The sequence below is a fragment of the Anolis sagrei genome, chromosome Y (genome assembly GCF_037176765.1).
Source record: "Anolis sagrei isolate rAnoSag1 chromosome Y, rAnoSag1.mat, whole genome shotgun sequence".
NCBI lineage: Eukaryota > Metazoa > Chordata > Lepidosauria > Squamata > Dactyloidae > Anolis > Anolis sagrei.
The window spans coordinates 2,669,690-2,689,335 of record NC_090035.1 but is presented as its reverse complement, the minus strand read 5'-3'; the positions used below and the strand labels follow the sequence as shown (position 1 = coordinate 2,689,335).

The 19,646-nt window shown below is 43.3% G+C and overlaps 1 protein-coding gene across 2 annotated transcripts in view; it reads left to right on the top strand.

Annotated features, from left to right (window-relative positions):
* The window catches only part of LOC132780031 (cAMP-dependent protein kinase type I-beta regulatory subunit), a 218,707-nt gene that overhangs the window by 86,059 nt on the left and 113,002 nt on the right, over positions 1–19,646 (top strand). For both annotated transcript variants that reach the window (XR_010908815.1, XM_067461656.1), the window contains exons 5-6: positions 14,917–14,978; positions 18,212–18,258. Coding sequence is in view for 1 of the 2 variants with exons in the window: in XM_067461656.1 (XP_067317757.1) it covers positions 14,917–14,978; positions 18,212–18,258 (109 nt within the window). In the remaining variant the exon portion in view is untranslated. The remainder of the gene's footprint in view (positions 1–14,916; positions 14,979–18,211; positions 18,259–19,646) is intronic.

The following is a 19,646-nucleotide window of genomic DNA, read 5'->3' as shown; positions in this document are numbered from 1 at the left end:
TGGTGGAGTTCAGAATGCTCTTTGATTGTAGGTGAACTATAAATCCCAGCAACTACAACTCCCAAATGACAAAATCATTTTTTTTTGAGTGAAGGACATACATTGGGTTGTTAGGTGTCTTGTGTCTAAATTTGATGTCAATTCGTCCAGTGGTTTTAGAGTTCTGTGAATACCACAAACGAAAATGGCATTTTTATTTAGATAGATGCTCTCTGTTGAGGATATGGAGGAAGAGGTTGGGAAAGAAGGCAGGTTTGCCAAGGCCTCTCTTTGCCCGGATTCTGTTTGAAGTGCTGCAACGAAGACCGCACTGGCTTGCTCCGCCGGCGCCTGCCTCCCTTTCTGGGCTCCATCAGATATGCCAATGTGCAGCAAAGTGCTTGGAGACGTAGGAAGGAGAGAGAAAGAGCTTGGGAGGATGGCGCATAATGAGTAAATGGGGCTGCTCCTCCGTACCTGTCATTCCTCCAGGAGAAACAAGGCGCGTTCCATGTAATCCGAGTTGGCAAGTGCTTTTACGAGGCTCCCATTATTGATCCTAGCACAAAGCGTAATGGCACGGCTGGCAGTCAGCCTGGCTGGCAGTGCCAAGGAGCTTTGGGTGCCAGTCCCCAAAAGGAGCCCAAAGAGAGATCAGGTTGAACAAAGCAGATTTGGGGGAGACGAAGCCCGAGGTTTCTCAATCTGGACCCCTGGACGGGTCGCGAGGGGGTGTCAGAGGGGTCGCCAAAGACCATCAGAAAACACAGTATTGTCTCTTGCTCGTGGGGGTTCTGTTTGGGAAGTTTGGACCAATTCTATCGTTGGTGGGATTCAGACTGCTCTTTGATTGTAGGTGAACTATAAATCCCAGCAACTACAACTCCCAAATATCAGGGTCTATTTTCTCCAAACCCTTCCCGTGTTTTCTGTTGGTCATGGGAGTTCTGTGTGCCAGGTTAGGTTCAATTCCATCATTGATGGAGTTCAGAATGCTTTTTGGTTGTAGGTGAACTATAAATCCCAGCAACTACAACTCCCAAATATCAGGGTCTATTTTCCCCAAACCCTTCTAGTGCTTTCTGTTGGTCATGGGAGTTCTGTGTGCCAAGTCTGGTTTAATCCAATCATTGGTGGAGTTCAGAATGCTCTTTGATTGTAGATGAACTATAAATCCCAGCAACTACAACTCCCGAATGTCAGGGTCTGTTTTCCCCAAACTCCACCAATGTTCACATTTGGACATATTCCGTATCCGTGCCAAGTTTGGTCCAGATTCATCATTGTTTGCGTCCACAGTGCTCTCTGGATGTAGGTGAACTACAACTCACAAACTCAAGGTCAATTCCCACCAAACCCTTCTAGTGTTTTCTGTTGGTCATGGGAGTTCTGTGTGCCAGGTTAGGTTCAATTCCATCATTGATGGAGTTCAGAATGCTTTTTGGTTGTAGGTGAACTATAAATCCCAGCATCTACAACTCCCAAATGTCAAGGTCTGTCTCCCCCCAATTCCACCAGTGTTCACATTTTGGCATATGGAGTATTTGTGCCAAGTTTGGTCCAGATCCATCATTGTTTGAGACCACAGTGCTCTCCAGATGTAGGTCAACTACAACTCCAAAACTCAAGGTCAATACCCACCAAACCCTTCTATTGTTTTATGTTGGTCATGGGAGTTCTGTGTGCCAGGTTAGGTTCAATTCCATCATTGATGGAGTTCAGAATGCTTTTTGATTGTAGGTGAACTATAAATCCCAGCAACTACAACTCCCAAATGTCTAGGTCTATATTCCCCCAATTCTGCCAGTGATTACATTTTGGCATATGGAGTATTCATGCCAAGTTTGCTCCAGATCCATTATTGTTTGAGTCCACAGTGCTCTCTGGATGTAGGTGAACTACAACTCACAAACTCAAGGTCAATGCCCACCAAACCCTTCTAATGTTTTCTGTTGGTCATGGGAGTTCTGTGTGCCAGTTTAGGTTCAATTCCATCATTGATGGAGTTCAGAATGCTCTTTGATTGTAGGTGAACTATAAATCCCAGCAACTACAACTCTCAAATGTCAAAGTCTATTTTCCCGAAACACCACCAATGACACCTTCTGCTGTCAAGAATTCGATGACTGCATGTTGCTTAAGGTGCATTGACCGACTTTCTGCGCAGGGTTCCATACTTCGCACTTTAACAACACAACCATTCAATGCTAAGGCTTCCTGCCAAAATGGAGCTGTAGAGGAGAGTCTCCTGAACAAGCCAGTCCTTGCCGCATACCAGTACTGCCATCCGTTGAGGAGTTACGAAGGTGGCGGCATTACATTTCATTCAACCCTTGTATTGTGCAGAGTTCCATACTTCGTACTTTAACAACACAACCATTCAATACTTAGGCTTCCTGCCAAAATGGAACTGTAGAGGAGAGTCTCCTGAACAAGCCAGTCCCTGCCACATATGTTGCTTAAGGCGGATTGACCAACTGTCTGCACAGGGTTCCATACTTTGCACTTTAACAACACAGCGGTTCAATGCTAAGGCTTCCTGCCAAAATGGAACTGTAGAGGAGAGTCTACTGAACAAGCCAGTCCTTGCCGCATACCAGTAATGTCATCCGTTGAGGAGTTACGAAGGTGGCGGCATTACGTTTCATTCAACCCTTGTACTGTGGAGGGTTCCATACTTCGCATTTTAACAACGATTCAATACTTAGACTTCCTGCCAAAATGGAGCTGTAGAGGAGAGTCTCCTGAACAAGCCAGTCCTTGCTGCATACCAGTACTGCCATCTGTTGAGGAGTTACGAAGGTGGAGGCATTACTTTTCACTCAACCCTCGTAAATAAGCGCAGGAGGACCTTCCTTCTTGTGAAATGTGGATTGGGGTGTTTGCTGGGGCGGAGTGTGTTGTTATCGTTGGGAGACATCAGCAGCCACCTTTCCTAGGCAAACAACCCGAAGGCGGGGCATTTCCGACCACACAGCCTTAACAACCTGGAGGAAGTGTACGAAAGGTAGCCTCCTTGGCCCTGTTGACATAACCAGGTGTGGGCAAAGGTATGGGAGGGAGCCCCCCCCCCCCCCGAGCTGGGATGCCTTCGGAAGAAGAGATGCTGGGGCCGAAGACTGAGGCTGGATCAACATTGCTGTATAATCCAGATTATCAAAGCAGATGACCCAGATTGTCTGCTTTGAATTGGATTATATGAGCCCCAATCTACGCTGCTATATAAAATCCAGATTATCTGTGTTGAGCTGGACTATTGGTCAGTGTAGACTCATATAATCCAGTTCAAAGCAGATAACAGGAGACTAGGACTCGGTGGAGCCATGGCTTCAAACTACAAGAAAGGAGATCCCACCTGAACATGAGGAAGAACTTCCTGGCAGTGAGAGAGAGCTGTTCAGCAGTGGAACTCTCTGCCCAGGAGTGTGGTGGAGGATTTTAAGCATAGGCTGGATGGCTATGTGTCGGGAGTGCTTTGAATGTGATTTTCCTACTTCTTGGCAGAATGGAGTTGGACTGGATGGCCCATGAGGTCTCTTCCAACTCTAGGATTCTATGACTGTGAGAGCTGTTCAGCAGTGGAACTTTCTGCCCAGGAGTGTGGTTGAGGCTCCTTCTATGGAGGATTTTAAGCATAGGCTGGATGGCCATCTGTCGGGAGTGCTTTGAATGCAATTTTCCTGCTTCTTGGCAGAATGGGGTTGGCCCATGAGGTCTCTTCCAACTCTAGGATTCTATGATTCTAAGAACTTCCTGACTGTGAGAGCTGTTCAGCAGTGGAACTCTCTGCCCTGGAGTGTGGTGGAGGCTCCTTCTTTGGAGACTTTGAAGCAGAGGCTGGATGGCCATCTGTCGGGGGTGCTTTGAATGTGATTTTCCTACTTCTTGGCAGAATGGGGTTGGACTGGATGGCCCAGGAGGTCTCTTCCAACTCTAGGATTCTATGATTCTAAGAACTTCCTGACTGTGAGAGCCGTTCAGCAGTGGAACTCTCTGCCCCGGAGTGTGGTGGAGGCTCCTTCTTTGGAGGCTTTTAAACAGAGGCTGGATGGCCATCTGTCAGGGGTGATTTGAATGCGATATTCCTGCTTCTTGGCAGAATGGGGTTGGACTGGATGGCACACGAGGTCTCTTCAAACTCTAGGATTCTATGATTCTAAGAACTTCCTGACTGTGAGAGCTGTTCAGCAGTGGAACCCTCTGCCCTGGAGTGTGGTGGAGGCTCCTTCTTTGGAGGCTTTTAAACAGAGGCTGGATGGCCATCTGTCAGGGGTGATTTGAATGCGATATTCCTGCTTCTTGGCAGAATGGGGTTGGACTGGATGGCCCAGGAGGTCTCTTCCAACTCTAGGAGTCTATGATTCTATGATTCTCGTATGCTTCTGCAAAGTGGCTTGTAGGTCTTCTGAATGTGCACAGACTATGTTATCATCAGCATATTGGAGTACTGCAACAGATGTTGTTGTGTCCTTGGTTTTGGCTTCTAGTCTGCTGAGGTTAAATAGCTTGCCATCTGTCCGATAGATGATTTCCACTCCGGTGGGAAGCTTCCACTCCAAAAGATGAGTATCATAGCAATGAAGGTGGAGAATTTCCAGCATTGCAGAGGGATTGGCTGGTGCTTTCTGCTGGAAGAGCACTTTCATTTTCTTGATATTAGTAAGAGGCCAAACTTCTTGTATGCTTCTGCAAATGTGTTAACAGTGGCTTATAGATCTTCTTCTGAATGAGCACAGACTACACTATCATCTGCATATTGGAGATCTATAACAGACGTTGTATGTCTTCTTCTGAATGAACACAGACTACATTATCATCAGCATATTGGAGTTCTATAATGGCTGTTGTCCGTCTTCTGCATGAGCACAGACTATGTTATCATTAGCATATTGGAGTTCTATAACAGATGTTGTATGTCTTCTTCTGAATGAGCACAGGCTATGTTATCATCAGCATATTGGAGTTCTATAACAGACATTGTATATCTTCTTCTGAATGAGCACAGACTAAGTTATCATCAGCATATTGGAGTTCTATAATGTTGTAGGTCTTCTTCTGAATGAGCACAGACTATGTTATCATCAGCATATTGGAGTTCTATAACACATGTTGTAGGTCTTCTTCTGAATGAGCACAGACTACATTATCATCAGCACATTGGAGTTCTATAACAGATGTTGTACGTCTTCTGAATGAGCACAGACTATGTTATCACCAGCATATTGGAGTTCTATAACAGACGTTGTACGTCTTCTGAATGAAAACAGACTATGTTATCACCAGCATATTGGAGTTCTATAACAGACGTTGTAGGTCTTCTTCTGAATGAAAACAGACTATGTTATCGCCAGCATATTGGAGTTCTATAACAGATGTTGTAGGTCTTCTGAATGAGCATAGACTATGTTATCAGCAGCATATTGGAGTTCTATAACAGATGTTGTAGGTCTTCTGAATGAGCATAGACTATGTTATCAGCAGCATATTGGAGTTCTATAACAGATGTTGTAGGTCTTCTGAATGAGCATAGACTATGTTATCAGCAGCATATTGGAGTTCTATAACAGACGCTGTAGGTCTTATTCTGAATGAGCACAGACTATGTTATCACCAGCATATTGTAGTTCTATAACAGACGTTGTAGGTTATGTTCTGAATGAGTACAGGCTAGGTTATCGCCAGTATATTGGAGTTCTGCAACAGATGTTGTAGGTCTTCTTTTAATTGAGCACAGACTACATTATCATCAGCATATTGGAGTTCTATAACAGACATTGTATGTCTTCTTTTGAATGAGCATAGACTATGTTACCATCAGCATATTGGAGTTCTGCAACTGATGTTGTAGGTCTTCTTCTGAATGAGCACAGACTACATTATCATCAGCCTATTGGAGTTCTATAAAAGACATAGGTCTTTTGAATGAGCACAGACTACATTATCACCAGCATATTGGAGTTCTGCAACACATGTTGTAGGTCTTCTTCTGAATGAGCACAGACTACATTATCATCAGCACATTGGAGTTCTATAACAGATGTTGTATGTCTTCTGCATGAGCACAGACTACGTTATCATCAGCATATTGGAGTTCTATAATAGACGTTATAGGTCTTCTTCTGAATGAGCACAGACTACACTATCATTAGCATATTGGAGTTCTGCGACATATGTTGTAGATGTTCTTCTGAATGAGCACAGACTACATTATCATCAGCATATTGGAGTTCTGCAACAGATGATGTTGTGACCTTGGCTTTGGCTTTCAGTCTGCTGAGGTTAAAGAGGTTGCCATCTGTCCAATAAAGTATGTCATCCCATTGTGAGATTTTTTTAAATCTTGTGAGATGCTTACCCTTCTCAGTTGGAGAGGGCTGGTCCTGTGACAAACTACAAATCCCAGAAACCCCATGGTGGTTAAAGTGGTATCAACCTGTTATAATTCTGCAGTGTGAGTGATCTCCTAGGAATCACATTTCAATGGGCAAGAAGAGGATTGCACTTTGAACACTCTTTCAATTCTCTCGTTTTCTGGTACAGATCTGGGATTTTTGTTGGCGTTTCTGGTTCTGCCGCTTTTCGAATCCATTTCCTGTTTTTTACCTTTTGACGCCTGCATAAACACAGGCCGTTCCCTTGACTCCTTCCTTGACCCGAAGGAGGGATGGTAAACAGAGGCAGGAGATGAAAGGAGGAGGAGAGCCTCTTCCTTCCTCGACATCTCCTGCGAGTTGGCTCTCCTTTGGGGCCGAGGGGAGGGCGTGGGGCGCCCCAGGCACTCCTTTGTCTCTGGCCATAAACGTTCAGCCGAGCAAGGAAAATGCTGCACACCTGTCTCTTCTGTCAAGCCGTCATCTACGGATTATAATGGTTTTTACATGATGGGTTTGTGACAGGCGCTTTTCTCCTTCTCCTGAGCTCAACACATCCGACGTCTCGCCTTCAAAAAATAATAACAATTGTCCAAAAACAAAGAAACGCTCAACCGGAAAATCTCTCTCTCTCGTTGAGAATGAGCCAACATTCAGAAGCAAACACATAAAACTTTAGGGCTGGTTGTTTGCTTTCGGGCAGGCCAAGCTCGGTCAACAATGCCTGTGAACAGGGGGGCGTCTACACTGTAGAACCAGCATGTTTCGGCACCACTTGTGGCTCAGTGCAAGAAAAGAGATTCTTCCTGGTTGTGAGAGCTGTTCAGCAGTGGAACTCTCTGCCCCAGAGGGAGTGTGGTGGAGGCTCCTTCTTTGGAGGCTTTGTATCAATTACAGGAGTTGGCTATTTGTTTGAATTTTTCTTTGGTGATTTCTCCCTTTTTCCACTTCTTGTGCATGTCTCTTTTGTGTCTTAGCACAGTTAGAAGTCCTGCGCTTATTTACGAGGGTTGAATGAAAAGTAATACCTCCAATGAGCCAACATTTAGAAGCAAACACATAAAACTTTAGGGCTGGTTGTTTGCTTTCGGGCAGGCCAAACTCGGTCCACAAAGCCTGTGAACAGGGGGGTGTCTACACTGTAGAACTAGCGTGTTTCGGCACCACTTATGGCTCAATGTATAAATATGTGAGAGGAAGTCACAGGGAGGAGGGAACAAGCTTGTTTTCTGCTGCCCTGGAGACTAGGACCCAATGGCTTCAAACTACAAGAAAGGAGATTCCACCTGAATATTAGGAACAACTTCCTGACTGTGAGAGCTGTTCAGCAGTGGAACTCTCTGCCCCGGAGGGAGTGTGGTGGAGGCTCCTTCTTTGGAGGCTTTGTATCAATTACAGGAGTTGGCTATTTGTTTGAATTCTTCTTTGGTGATTTCTCCCTTTTGCTACTTCTTGTGCATGTCTCTTTTGTGTCTCAGCACAGTTAGAAGTCCTGCGCTTATTTACGAGGGTTGAATGAAAAGTAATACCTCCAATGGGCCAACATTTAGAAGCAAACACATAAAACTTTAGGGCTGGTTGTTTGCTTTCGGGCAGGCCAAACTCGGTCCACAAAGCCTGTGAACAGGGGGGTGTCTACACTGTAGAACTAGCGTGTTTCGGCACCACTTATGGCTCAATGCTATGGAACTTCCTGGGACCTTCCATAGCAAACTACAAGAAAGAAGATTCCATCTGAATATTAGGAAGAACTTCCTGACTGTGAGAGCTGTTCAGCAGTGGAACTCTCTGCCCCGGAGGGAGTGTGGTGGAGGCTCCTTCTTTGGAGGCTTTGTATCAATTACAGGAGTTGGCTATTTGTTTGAATTCTTCTTTGGTGATTTCTCCCTTTTTTCACTTCTTGTGCATGTCTCTTTTGTGTCTTAGCACAGTTAGAAGTCCTGCGCTTATTTACGAGGGTTGAATGAAAAGTAATGCCTCCACCTGCTTCTTGGCAGAATGGGGTTGGACTGGATGGCCCATGAGGTCTTTTCCAACTCTAGGATTCTATGATATAATCCGGTGTCTGAATTCAGATTAAGTGCTTTAAACTGCATCATATGAGTCTACAGGCTAGGTAAAGGTTTCCCCTGGCATAAAGTCTAGTCGTGTCCAACTCTGGAGGTAGGTTGGTGCTCATCTCCATTTTAAGCTGGAGAGCCAGCATTGTCCATAGACACCTCCAAGGTCATGTGGGCAGCATGTCTGCATGGGGCACCGTTACCTTCCCGCTGAAGCGGTACCTACTGATATTGAGAGGAAGCCACAGGGAGGAGGGAGCAAGCTTGTTTTCTGCTTCCTTGGAGACTAGGACGCGGAACAATGGCTTCAAACTATAAGAGAGGAGATTCCATCTGAACATTAGGAAGAACTTCCTGACTGTGAGAGCCGTTCAGCAGTGGAACTCTGCCCCGGAGTGTGGTGGAGGCTCCTTCTTTGGAAGCTTTTAAGCAGAGGCTGGATGGCCATTTGTCAGGGGTGGTTTGAATGCAATATTCCTGCTTCTTGGTAGAATGGGGTTGGACTGGATGGCCCAGGAGGTCTCTTCCAACTCTTTGATTCTATGATTCTATGATTCTATGATATACTCACATTTGCATGTTTTCGAGCTTCTAGGTAGGTAGAAGCTGGGGCTAATAGCAGGAGCTCACCCTGCTCCCTGGATTTGAACCTGTGATCTTTTGGTTAGCAAGTCCAGCAGCTCAGTGGTTTAACCCACAGCGCAACCAGGGGCTCCATATGCTCTGAAAGCATACTGTTTCAAAAATGGAGTCTGAGTCTTGAACAAGCCCAGATCTGATCACATGGTCTGCAGCCCCTCCCACAACCAAGAGTTAAGGTAAAATGTGTGTGATCTTTCAGTTAGCAAGTCCAGCAGCTTAGTAGTTTAACCCACTGCGCAACCAGGGGCTCCATATGCTCTGAAAGCATACTGTTCCAAAACTGGAGCAAAAATGGCGACCTTTCCATCAGCAAGTTCAGCAGCTCAGTGTTTTAACCCACTGTGCCACCGGGGCCTCATATGAGTCTACACTACCATGTACGACAGTGTTTCTCAACCTCCTTAATGCTGCGACTCTGCAATGCAGTTCCTCATGTGGTGGTGACCCCCAACCAGAAAATTATTTTCATTGCTACTTCACGACTGTGATTTTGCTCCTCTTATGAATTGTCATGTAAATATGTGATATGCAGGATGTATTTCCATTCACTGGACCATATTTGGTACAAATACCTGATACGCTCAATTCTGAATTGGGGATTTGGGAGTTTGGTGATTGATGTTGTCATTTGGGAGTTGTAGTTGCTGGGATTGATAGTTCACTTAGAATCAAAGAGCATTGTGAACCCCACTAATGATGGAATTGAACCAAACTTGGCACACAGAATTCCCATGACCAACAGAAAAGACTGTAAGGGTTTAGTGGGCATTGACCTTGAGTTTTGGAGTTGTAGTTCACCTACATCCAGAGAGCACTGTGAACTCAAACAATGAAGATCTAGCACAGGCATGGGCAAACTTGGGCTTGAACTCCAGGTGTTTTGGACTCCAACTCCCACAATTCCTAACAGCCGTGGGCCCTATCCACACGATGACGCAGTGTTGCCTGATCTGACTCTTAAGGACACAATCCTTTGATTCTCAAGATGCACCCTTACAGATATGTTTTGGATTACAACTCCCACCATTCCTAACAGCCTCAGGCCCTTTCCTTTCCCCCCTCAGCCACTCAAGAATGAGTACAAGACTTTCCCAAAGATCTTAGGCATAGTCGTGAACATGGAACAAGACCCAAGATCCACACGATGACGCAGTGTTGCCTGATCTGACTCTTAAGGACACAATCCTTTGATTCTCAAGATGTACCCTTACAGATATGTTTTGGACTACAACTCCCACCATTCCTAACAGCCTCAGGCCCTTTCTTTTTCCACCTCAGCCACTCAGTCATGAGTACAAGACTTTCCCAAAGATCTTAGGCATAGTCGTGAACATGGAACAAGACCCAAGATCCACACGATGACGCAGTGTTGCCTGATCTGACTCTTAAGGACACAATCCTTTGATTCTCAAGATGTACCCTTACAGATATGTTTTGGACTACAACTCCCACCATTCCTAACAGCCTCAGGCCCTTTCTTTTTCCACCTCAGCCACTCAGTCATGAGTACAAGACTTTCCCAAAGATCTTAGGCATAGTCGTGAACATGGAACAAGACCCAAGATCCACACGATGACGCAGTGTTGCCTGATCTGACTCTTAAGGACACAATCCTTTGATTCTCAAGATGTACCCTTACAGATATGTTTTGGACTACAACTCCCACCATTCCTAACAGCCTCAGGCCCTTTCTTTTTCCACCTCAGCCACTCAGTCATGAGTACAAGACTTTCCCAAAGATCTTCGACATAGACGTGAATATGGAACAAGACCCAAGATCCACACGATAATGCAGCGTTGCCTGATCTGACTCTTCAGGACACAATCCTTTAATTTAAGGAAGGGGCCTGAGACTGTTAGGAATGGTGGGAGTTGGAGTCCAAAACACCTGGAGGTCATGCCCAAGTTTGCCCATGCCCGATCTAGCCCAGATCCCATTCCACAAAGATCCGTAACAAAGTCGCTGTCCCAGCAGGAGGCAGCCTTGAGCCAAGCAGCTCTTCCATTCATATTATTATTCTTCATCATCCTCTCCTATCTCTCTGACAAAGATGATAAAGATACTCTTTCAGTTCCAATTGATGACCGGGTGTATGCCGTCGCGCCTGGGAGCTCTTAGTGAAAGAGACATAGACGTGACATCTTTCCCCCAGGGGATTGCTTCTTGCCTTCCTTTAGAGAACTGGAACTCCCAAGGACCAAAACACTCTAGATAACTCAAAACAGGTCTTATTGTTCACAAAGAGTTATCCCTTTAAGGCAATAAGCTGGAAGTTTCAAAGGGGTAAAGGAAATATATACTACAGTCTCTGGTTGTCTTGGGTCCAAGGAGATTTCGCAGCTGAGAAGCTTTTCCTGTTCCCTCTTTTCTCAATGGCTGTGAAAGTTGGAACAAACACAACCCCCAGTCCAATGGCCTATGTTGAAGGCACAGAGTCTTCCTTTTGATGCCAAAGGACCGGTTTGAAGGCGCTTGGGTCTCCTAAACGTTGCCCAGGGCGATCTGGGCATGAAGTATGAGTCCCAAGGGTAAAAACCTTAGAATTGGTGATGAGAGGTAACTTAATGAAGGGCTTTAGAGCCAAGTCTCTTTCTCACGTCTATCTGATAGAAAGTTTGATGGTAGAATGAAAAAGGAAAAGCTCTGACCTCCTCCAGGAAGAGGTGGAGTCAAGCAATTGAGCTCAGGAAGCAATCTGACTGGTGCAAACAACATTGATTGACAGCTATAAATAACCAATCAATCCAACTATACATTTACAAAGTAAGCAAGTATGGGCATGTTATAAAGTTCTACACACAGGTGGCACCACTCGCACCCTCACAGGGTGCTTCCTAAAGCCAAACTGGAGCAATTGGTGAAATCATAGCATCGTAGTGCTGGAAAGGGACCCCAAGGGGCCATCCAGTCCTACCCTTCTGCAATGCAGGAGTACACCATCAGAGCCCTCCCGACAGATGGCCACCCAGCCTCTGCTACCATGGCAGTTTAAAGTGGAATCATATTGCTAGAATTGCATCATTCGAATGAGGCTGGGGCCCCATCTACACTGCCATAGAGAATCCAGATTACGTGTTTTAGAAGGGATTATATGGCAGTGTAGATTTATATAATTCGGTTCAAAGCCATTAATGTGGATTATCTGATTTGATAATATGGATTATATGCTTTATCTCTCCATACGGAGATCCAAAGCGGCTCACAATTAAAAACATTGCAACCTAAAATATACCAATATACAACAATAAAATAATGCTATCATTGTTTATTATCATATATTATCAGTAGTAATTATATTTAATTATATTTACATTACAATATTATTATTAATATTATATGTATATAATATATTATATTATCAGCATAGCACAATATCAGTGTTATAGATTATTATATTTTACTGTATTACTATACTGCAATATTATTAGTAATATTATATATAACTAGCTGACCCCTGCCACGTGTTGCTGTGGCCCAGTCTGTTGATCTGGAAAATAAAGGAACGAGAAAGTGTTGGTTTCTAATCTATGCAATTTCTTTCTGCTTGTTGTGGGTAAACAGTATTTCTTGCTGTTTCTTTATCAGTGTTGATGTGGAGAGTGTCTGGTTTGCCCACCCCGGAACATGCAACATATTATTGTCCCTTTTTAAGGGTCCTTTTCAAATCTATGATACTATATCTCTCTCTGTGTGAATAATATCTATCTATCTATCTATCTATCTATCTATCTATCTATCTCGATGGCTGGGTGGCTCTTTGTCAGGAGGACTTTGTTTATGTTTTCTTGCCCTGATGAAGAGAGTTGGATTGGATGGCCTTAAGTATTTTCTGTTGGTCATGGGGGTTCTGTGTGGGAAGTTTGTCCCAATTCTGTCGTTCGTGGGGACCAGAATGCTCTTTGATTGTAGGTGAACTGTGAATCCCAGTGCCTACAACTCCCAAATGTCAAGGTCTATTTCCCCAAATGCCATCTGTATTCACATTTGGGCATATTGAGTGCTTGTCCCAAATTTGGTCCAGATCCATCATTGTTTGAGTCCACAGTGCTCTCTGGATGTAGGTGAACTACAACTCCAAAACTCAAGGTCACAATGCCCACCAAACCCTTCCAGTATATTCTGTTGGTCATGCGAATTCTGTGTGCCAAGTTTGGTTCAATTCCATCGCTGATGGAGTTCAGAATGCTCTTTGATTGTAGGTGAACTATAAATCCCAGCAACCACAACTCCCAAATGACAAATCATAATTTTTTGAGTGATGGTCACTCCTTGTGTTGTGAGACATTTGGTTGCCAAATTGGGTGTGATTTCATTCATTGGTTCTTTTACTTTTAAGGAACTTCTTATGCACAGAGCATTTTTATATATATAGACAGAAGATATAGAATTATTATATTATCTATTATTGTATTGTACTGTTATATGGCAATGTAGAAAGGGCCCGAGTTCTCTCTTTCCCTCTTTCATCGAATCATAGAATCAAAAACTTGGAAGAGACCATCCAGTCCAACCCCATTCTGCCAAGAAGCAGGAATATTGCATTCAAATCACCCCTGACAGATGGCCATCCAGCCTCTGTTTCAAAGCTTCCAAAGAAGGAGCCTCCACCACACTCCGGAGCAGAGAGTTCCACTGCTCCATTTGCCTCTGAGGATTATTACCTGGGAAGGAATCCCACTGGAGCATTGCAACACACCCAAATACCTGGGAGTCACTTTGGACCGTGCTCTGACCTACAAGAAGCACTGCCTGAACATCAAGCAAAAAGTGGGCGCTAGAAACAACATCATACGAAAGCTGACTGGCACACCCTGGGGATCACAACCAGACACAGTGAAGACATCTGCCCTTGCGCTATGCTACTCTGCTGCTGAGTACGCATACCCAGTGTGGAACACATCTCACCACACTAAATCAGTGGATGTGGCTCTTAATGAGACATGCCACATTATCATGGGGTGCCTGCACCCCACACCACTGGAGAAACTACACTGCTTAGCCGGTATTGCACCACCTGACATCTGGCAAGAAGTAGCAGCCAATAGTGAAAGGACCAAGGCAGAGACATCTCCAGCTCACCCCTTGTTTGGGTATCAGCCAGCACGTCAACGACTTAAATCAAGACATAGTTTTCTTAGATCTACAGAGACACTCGCTGGAACACCCCAGCAAGCGAGAGTCCAAAAGTGGCAGGCCCAAACCCAGCACCTCAATCCATGGGTGATACCGAATGAGAGACTCCCCCCTGGGCACACAGAAAACTGGGTGAATTGGAAGGCTGTGCTCTGGCACCACGAGATGCAGAGCCACCCTCAAGAAATGGGGCCACAAAGTGGAATCCACGACATGCGAGTGTGGAGAGGAGCCAACCACTGACCACCTGCTGCAATGCACCCTGAGCCCTGCCACATGCACCAGGGAGGACCTTCTTGTGGCAACACCAGAGGCACTCCAAGTGGCCAGATACTGGTCAAAGGACATTTAACCAACTACCAAGTTTGCAAAATCTCTGTGTTTTCTTTTTCTTTTTAATCTGTGTGTTTGTTTTGCTCTGTTAGAATTGTAATATAATGATATGGTTGCTGATGACACGATAAATAAAAATAAAATAAATAAATTTGCCTCTTTCAGATTTGACCTTTTCTGTGAAAACTTCAACCATTTAGCACCTTCTTTAGTCCTTTCATCCACATTATCTGCTTTGAACTGGATTATATGGGTCTACATTGCCATGTAATCCAATCCAAAGCAAATAATTTGGGTTTTATATGGGATTGTGGAAAGGGCCTTCTGCTAGAAAGATCCAGATGTCATGACGGATGTTTGTCCCATGAGCCTCAATATCTCTTCCTTTCTTTTGCAGTGACATCTTCGATGCCATGTTCCCCGTGACACACATTGCTGGAGAGACCGTCATACAACAGGGTGAGCTCTCTCAGGTCATGTGCCTGCAAACCCATCATCCCCTGGGAATCCTCGTTTCTCCTGAGTTGCATGGAAGAAGAGAAGGCATCCATTGCAGGGGAGACACAGAGGATTTAGTGTTGGAAGTAGTAACCTTCTGCAAGCCTCCTATATGGGTTGAATGAAAAGTAATGCCTCCACCTTCGTTACCATCTGTTGTTGACTGTTGGATGGGAATATTTTAATAAATCAAAGGCAGAAATAATCCTTAGAATGTGCTCTTTAACTACCACTATTCACTAGGGCTGGGTAACCACGGAAAAATTTGTTTCTAAACTCGATTCGTTTCCAGGGGGCGCTAGCGTTTCCAAATTCTAAATACTTCCGAAATTTTGAGATTTCAAAATTTCGTTATTTACAAAATACCGTTAATTTCGAATCGATTCGTTAATGGCGGACGCGATTGCGCAATATGCTAAAAACCCCTCCAAATGGGACAGGGGGGACTTCTGAAGCTTCCCTCTCCCTCTGTTGTTGACTGTTGGTGTGATAAAACACACAACAACTATAAAACTTGCACCAGACATACGGAAACAATTACGAAACAATTTCGAAACAATTTTGAACCAATTACGAACCAATTACGAAACAATACGAAATAAATTGGAAAAATTGTTTCGATTTTTAATTACTCCTCACACTATTCCTGCATGGCTCAATATCGGATTGTAAGCTAATTTAAATATGAATTAATAACGAATTACGAAATTAACGAACGAAACCGCCCAGCCCTACTATTCACTGTTCCATACAATCACCAGGCAATTGGATACATTTCTGCCAACGACGAACAACTGAAGTCGAACATGACCCCCCCCCCCCCAATTAGAGATAGTAACTTATAGTTTTGCTATGGGCAAGGACACCAGACTGGATAATAAGGGTGAAGCCTTGGTCAATTTGGTGTGTATCATTTAATCAAGGCTTTATGCCCTATTTTCTTATGTTTATAGCCAGAGGCGGCCCTATGTAGATCCAGCCTGAGGTTGTATTTGGACATGATTCTGTTTTGCTTGCTGTACTGTATATGTCTGTTCTGGTATGTAGCTTTCTTTTACTATACGAGAAGATCAGATCTGGGACTGCCCTGAGCTCAGACTCCATTTAAAAAAGATAGACTCCATTAGACTTCCAGAATGTGCAGATGCTGCTGTTGATTCTAGGCAAATAATCTGGATTTAGAAAACTGTATAGTATTTAGGATGGATCTACACTGCCATATAGTCCAGATTATGAAATCCGGTAATCCAGATTATATTGTTTGAACTGAATCATATGAGTCTACACTGCCATATAATTAGATTCAGAAACTGCTTTATATGGCAGTGTAGATCCAGCCTGAGGTAGTATTTGCATGTTATTTTGTTTTGCTTACTGTACTCTATATGTATATTCTGGTATGTAGCTTTCTTTTACTATACCACAAGATCAGATCTGGGACTGCCCTGAGCTCAGACTCCATTTTAGAAAGATAGACTCCATTACACTCTCAGAATGTAAAGATGTTGCTGTTGATTCTAAGCAGATAATCTGGATTCAGAAAACTGCATTATATGGCAGTGTAGATCCAGCCTGAGGTAGTATTTGCATATGATTCTGTTTTGCTTGCTGTACTGTATATGTCTGTTCTGGTATGTAGCTTTCTTTTACTATACGAGAAGATCAGATCTGGGACTGCCCTGAGCTCAGACTCCATTTTAAAAAGATAGACTCCATTAGACTCCCAGAATGTACAGATGCTGCTGTTGATTCTAAGCAAATAATCTGGATTTAGAAAACTATAGTATTTAGGATGGATCTACACTGCCATATAGTCCAGGTTATGAAATCCGGTAATCCAGATTATATTGTTTGAACTGGATCATAAGAGTCTACACTGCCATATAATTAGATTCAGAAACTGCTTTATATGGCAGCGTAGATCCAGCCTGAGGTAGTATTTGCATATGATTCTGTTTTGCTTGCTGTACTATATATGTATATTCTGGTATGTAGCTTTCTTTTACTATACCAGAAGATGAGACCTGAGACTCTCCTGAGCTCAGACTCCATTTTAGAAAGATAGACTCCATTAGACTCCCAGAATGTAAAGATGCTGCTGTTGATTCTAAGCAGATAATCTGGATTCAGATAACTGCATTATATGGCAGTGTAGATCCAGCCAGAGGTAGTATCTGCATATGATCCTGTTTTTCTTACTGTACTTTATATGTATGTTCTGGTCTGCAGCTTTCTTTTACCATACCACAAGATCAGATCTGAGACTGTCCTGAGCTCAGACTCCATTTTAGAAAGATAGACTCCATTAGACTCTCAGAATGTAAAGATGCAGCTGTTGATTCTAAGCAAATAATGTGGATTCAGAAAACTGCATTATATGGCAGTGTAGATCCAGCCTGAGGTAGTATTTGCATAATTCCGTTTTGCTTGTTGTACTGTATATGTATAATCTGGTATGCAGCTTTCTTTTACTATACCACAAGATCTGATCTGAGACTGCCCTGAGCTCAGACTCCATTTTAGAAAGATAGACTCCCAGAATGTAAAGTTACTGCTGTTGATTCTAAGAAAATAGTCTCGATTCAGAAAATTGCATTATATGGCTGTGTACATCCAGCCTGAGTTAGTATGTAGGGTGGATCTACACCGCCATGTAATCCAGATTATGTGATTTGAACTGGATTATATGAGTCTACACAGCCATATAATCTAGATTCAGAAACTGCATTGTCATGGAGCCATTGTGCATTAGGCTTCTCAGAGCTGGAGAAGGGAGAAAGTGAGGAAGGAAAGAGAGATACACAAAGGGAGGCTGCCCACCATAGTTCAAAGTAGATAATCCGAATTCAGAAACGGAATTATATGGCAGCGTAGATCCAGCCTGAGGTAGAATTTGCATATGATTCTGTTTTGCTTGCTGTACTATATATGTATATTCTGGTATGTAGCTTTCTTTTACTATACCAGAAGATCAGATCTGAGACTGTCCTGAGCTCAGACTCCATTTTAGAAAGATAGACTCCATTAGACTCCCAGAATGTAAAGATGTAAACTACTCGTATATACGTACATGAATGACATTGTATATGGAAAATGTCTTCCTCTTTGTAGAATCTCAGCCAGCTAACAGGTTTTAGAAGCAATTTCTCTCAGAAAATCCAGAATAATTCAATTATGTTTTGATTTCTTCGCAGGTAATGAAGGAGACAACTTCTATGTGATCGATCAAGGAGAAGTGGATGTAAGTTGTCATTCGTTTCTTGCCCAAAGGAATGCGAAGTTTCCCCCGTGGGGTCAGGGCACCTTCACGGAAATGATTCAGTTGGTACACTCTACTTGCATTTTCCAGATTTATGCAACCATGTTGAAGGAAAGCAGACAAAATCTGTGACTTTTGGACTCTGAGACTCTCTTTCCTTTGCAGCTGATCAATTAATGGCCTTTTTGGTCCCGTTTCCCCAGCATAAGTACTCTGAATCCAGATTATTTGCTTAGAATCAACAGCAGCATCTTTACATTCTGAGAGTCCAATGGAGTCTATCTTTGTAAAATGGAGTCTGAGCTGAGGGCAGTCTCAGATCTGATTTTGTGGTATAGTAAAAGAAAGCTGCATACCAGAACATACATATACAGTACAATAAGCAAAACAAAATCATATGCAAATACTACCCCAGGCTGGATCTACACTGCCATACAATTCTAGTTTCTGAATCCACATTATCTGCTTTGAACTGGATTATTGTGGACACATCTAATCTAGTTCAAAGTGGATAATCCCAATTCAGAAATGGCATTATATGGCAGTGTAGATCCATCCTGAGGTAGTATTTGCATATGATTCTGTTTTGCTTATTGTGCTGTATATGTATGTTCTGGTATGCAGCTTTCTTTTACTCTACCACAAGATAAGATCTGAGACTGCCCTGAGCTCAGACTCCATTTCAGAAAGATAGACTCCATTAGATACTCAGAATGTAACGATGCTGCTTTTGATTCTAAGCAGATAATATGGATTTAGAAAACTATAGTATTTAGGATGGATCTACATTGCCATATAGTCCAGATTCTGACATCCAGTAATCCAGATTATATTATTTGAACTAGATCATATGAGTCTACAGAAACTGCATTATGCATGAGGCAGTATTTAGGATGGAGCTACACTGCCATACAGTCCAGATTATGAAATCCGATAATCCAGATTATGTGATTTGTACTGGATCATATGAGTCTACACTGCGATATAATCTAGATTTAGAAAATGCATTATATGGCAGTGTAGATCCAGCCTGAGGTAGTATTTAGGATGGATCTACACTGCCGTATAGTTCAGACTATGAAATCTGATAATCCAGATTATATGATTTGAACTGGATTATATGAGTCTACACTGCCATATAATGCAGTTCATTGCAGTTAAACTGCATTATATGGCTGTGGAGATGGAGTTTTCTTCTACACTGACATATAATCCAGATCTTCAAAGCTGACAATCCACATTATCTGCTTTGAACTGGATTGTATGAGTCTACACTGCGAAGTAATCCAGTTCAAAGCAGATATATTGGATTTTGTACAGCAGTGTAGAAGGGTACGGTACCCACAGATTCTGCATCCATAGATTCAAGC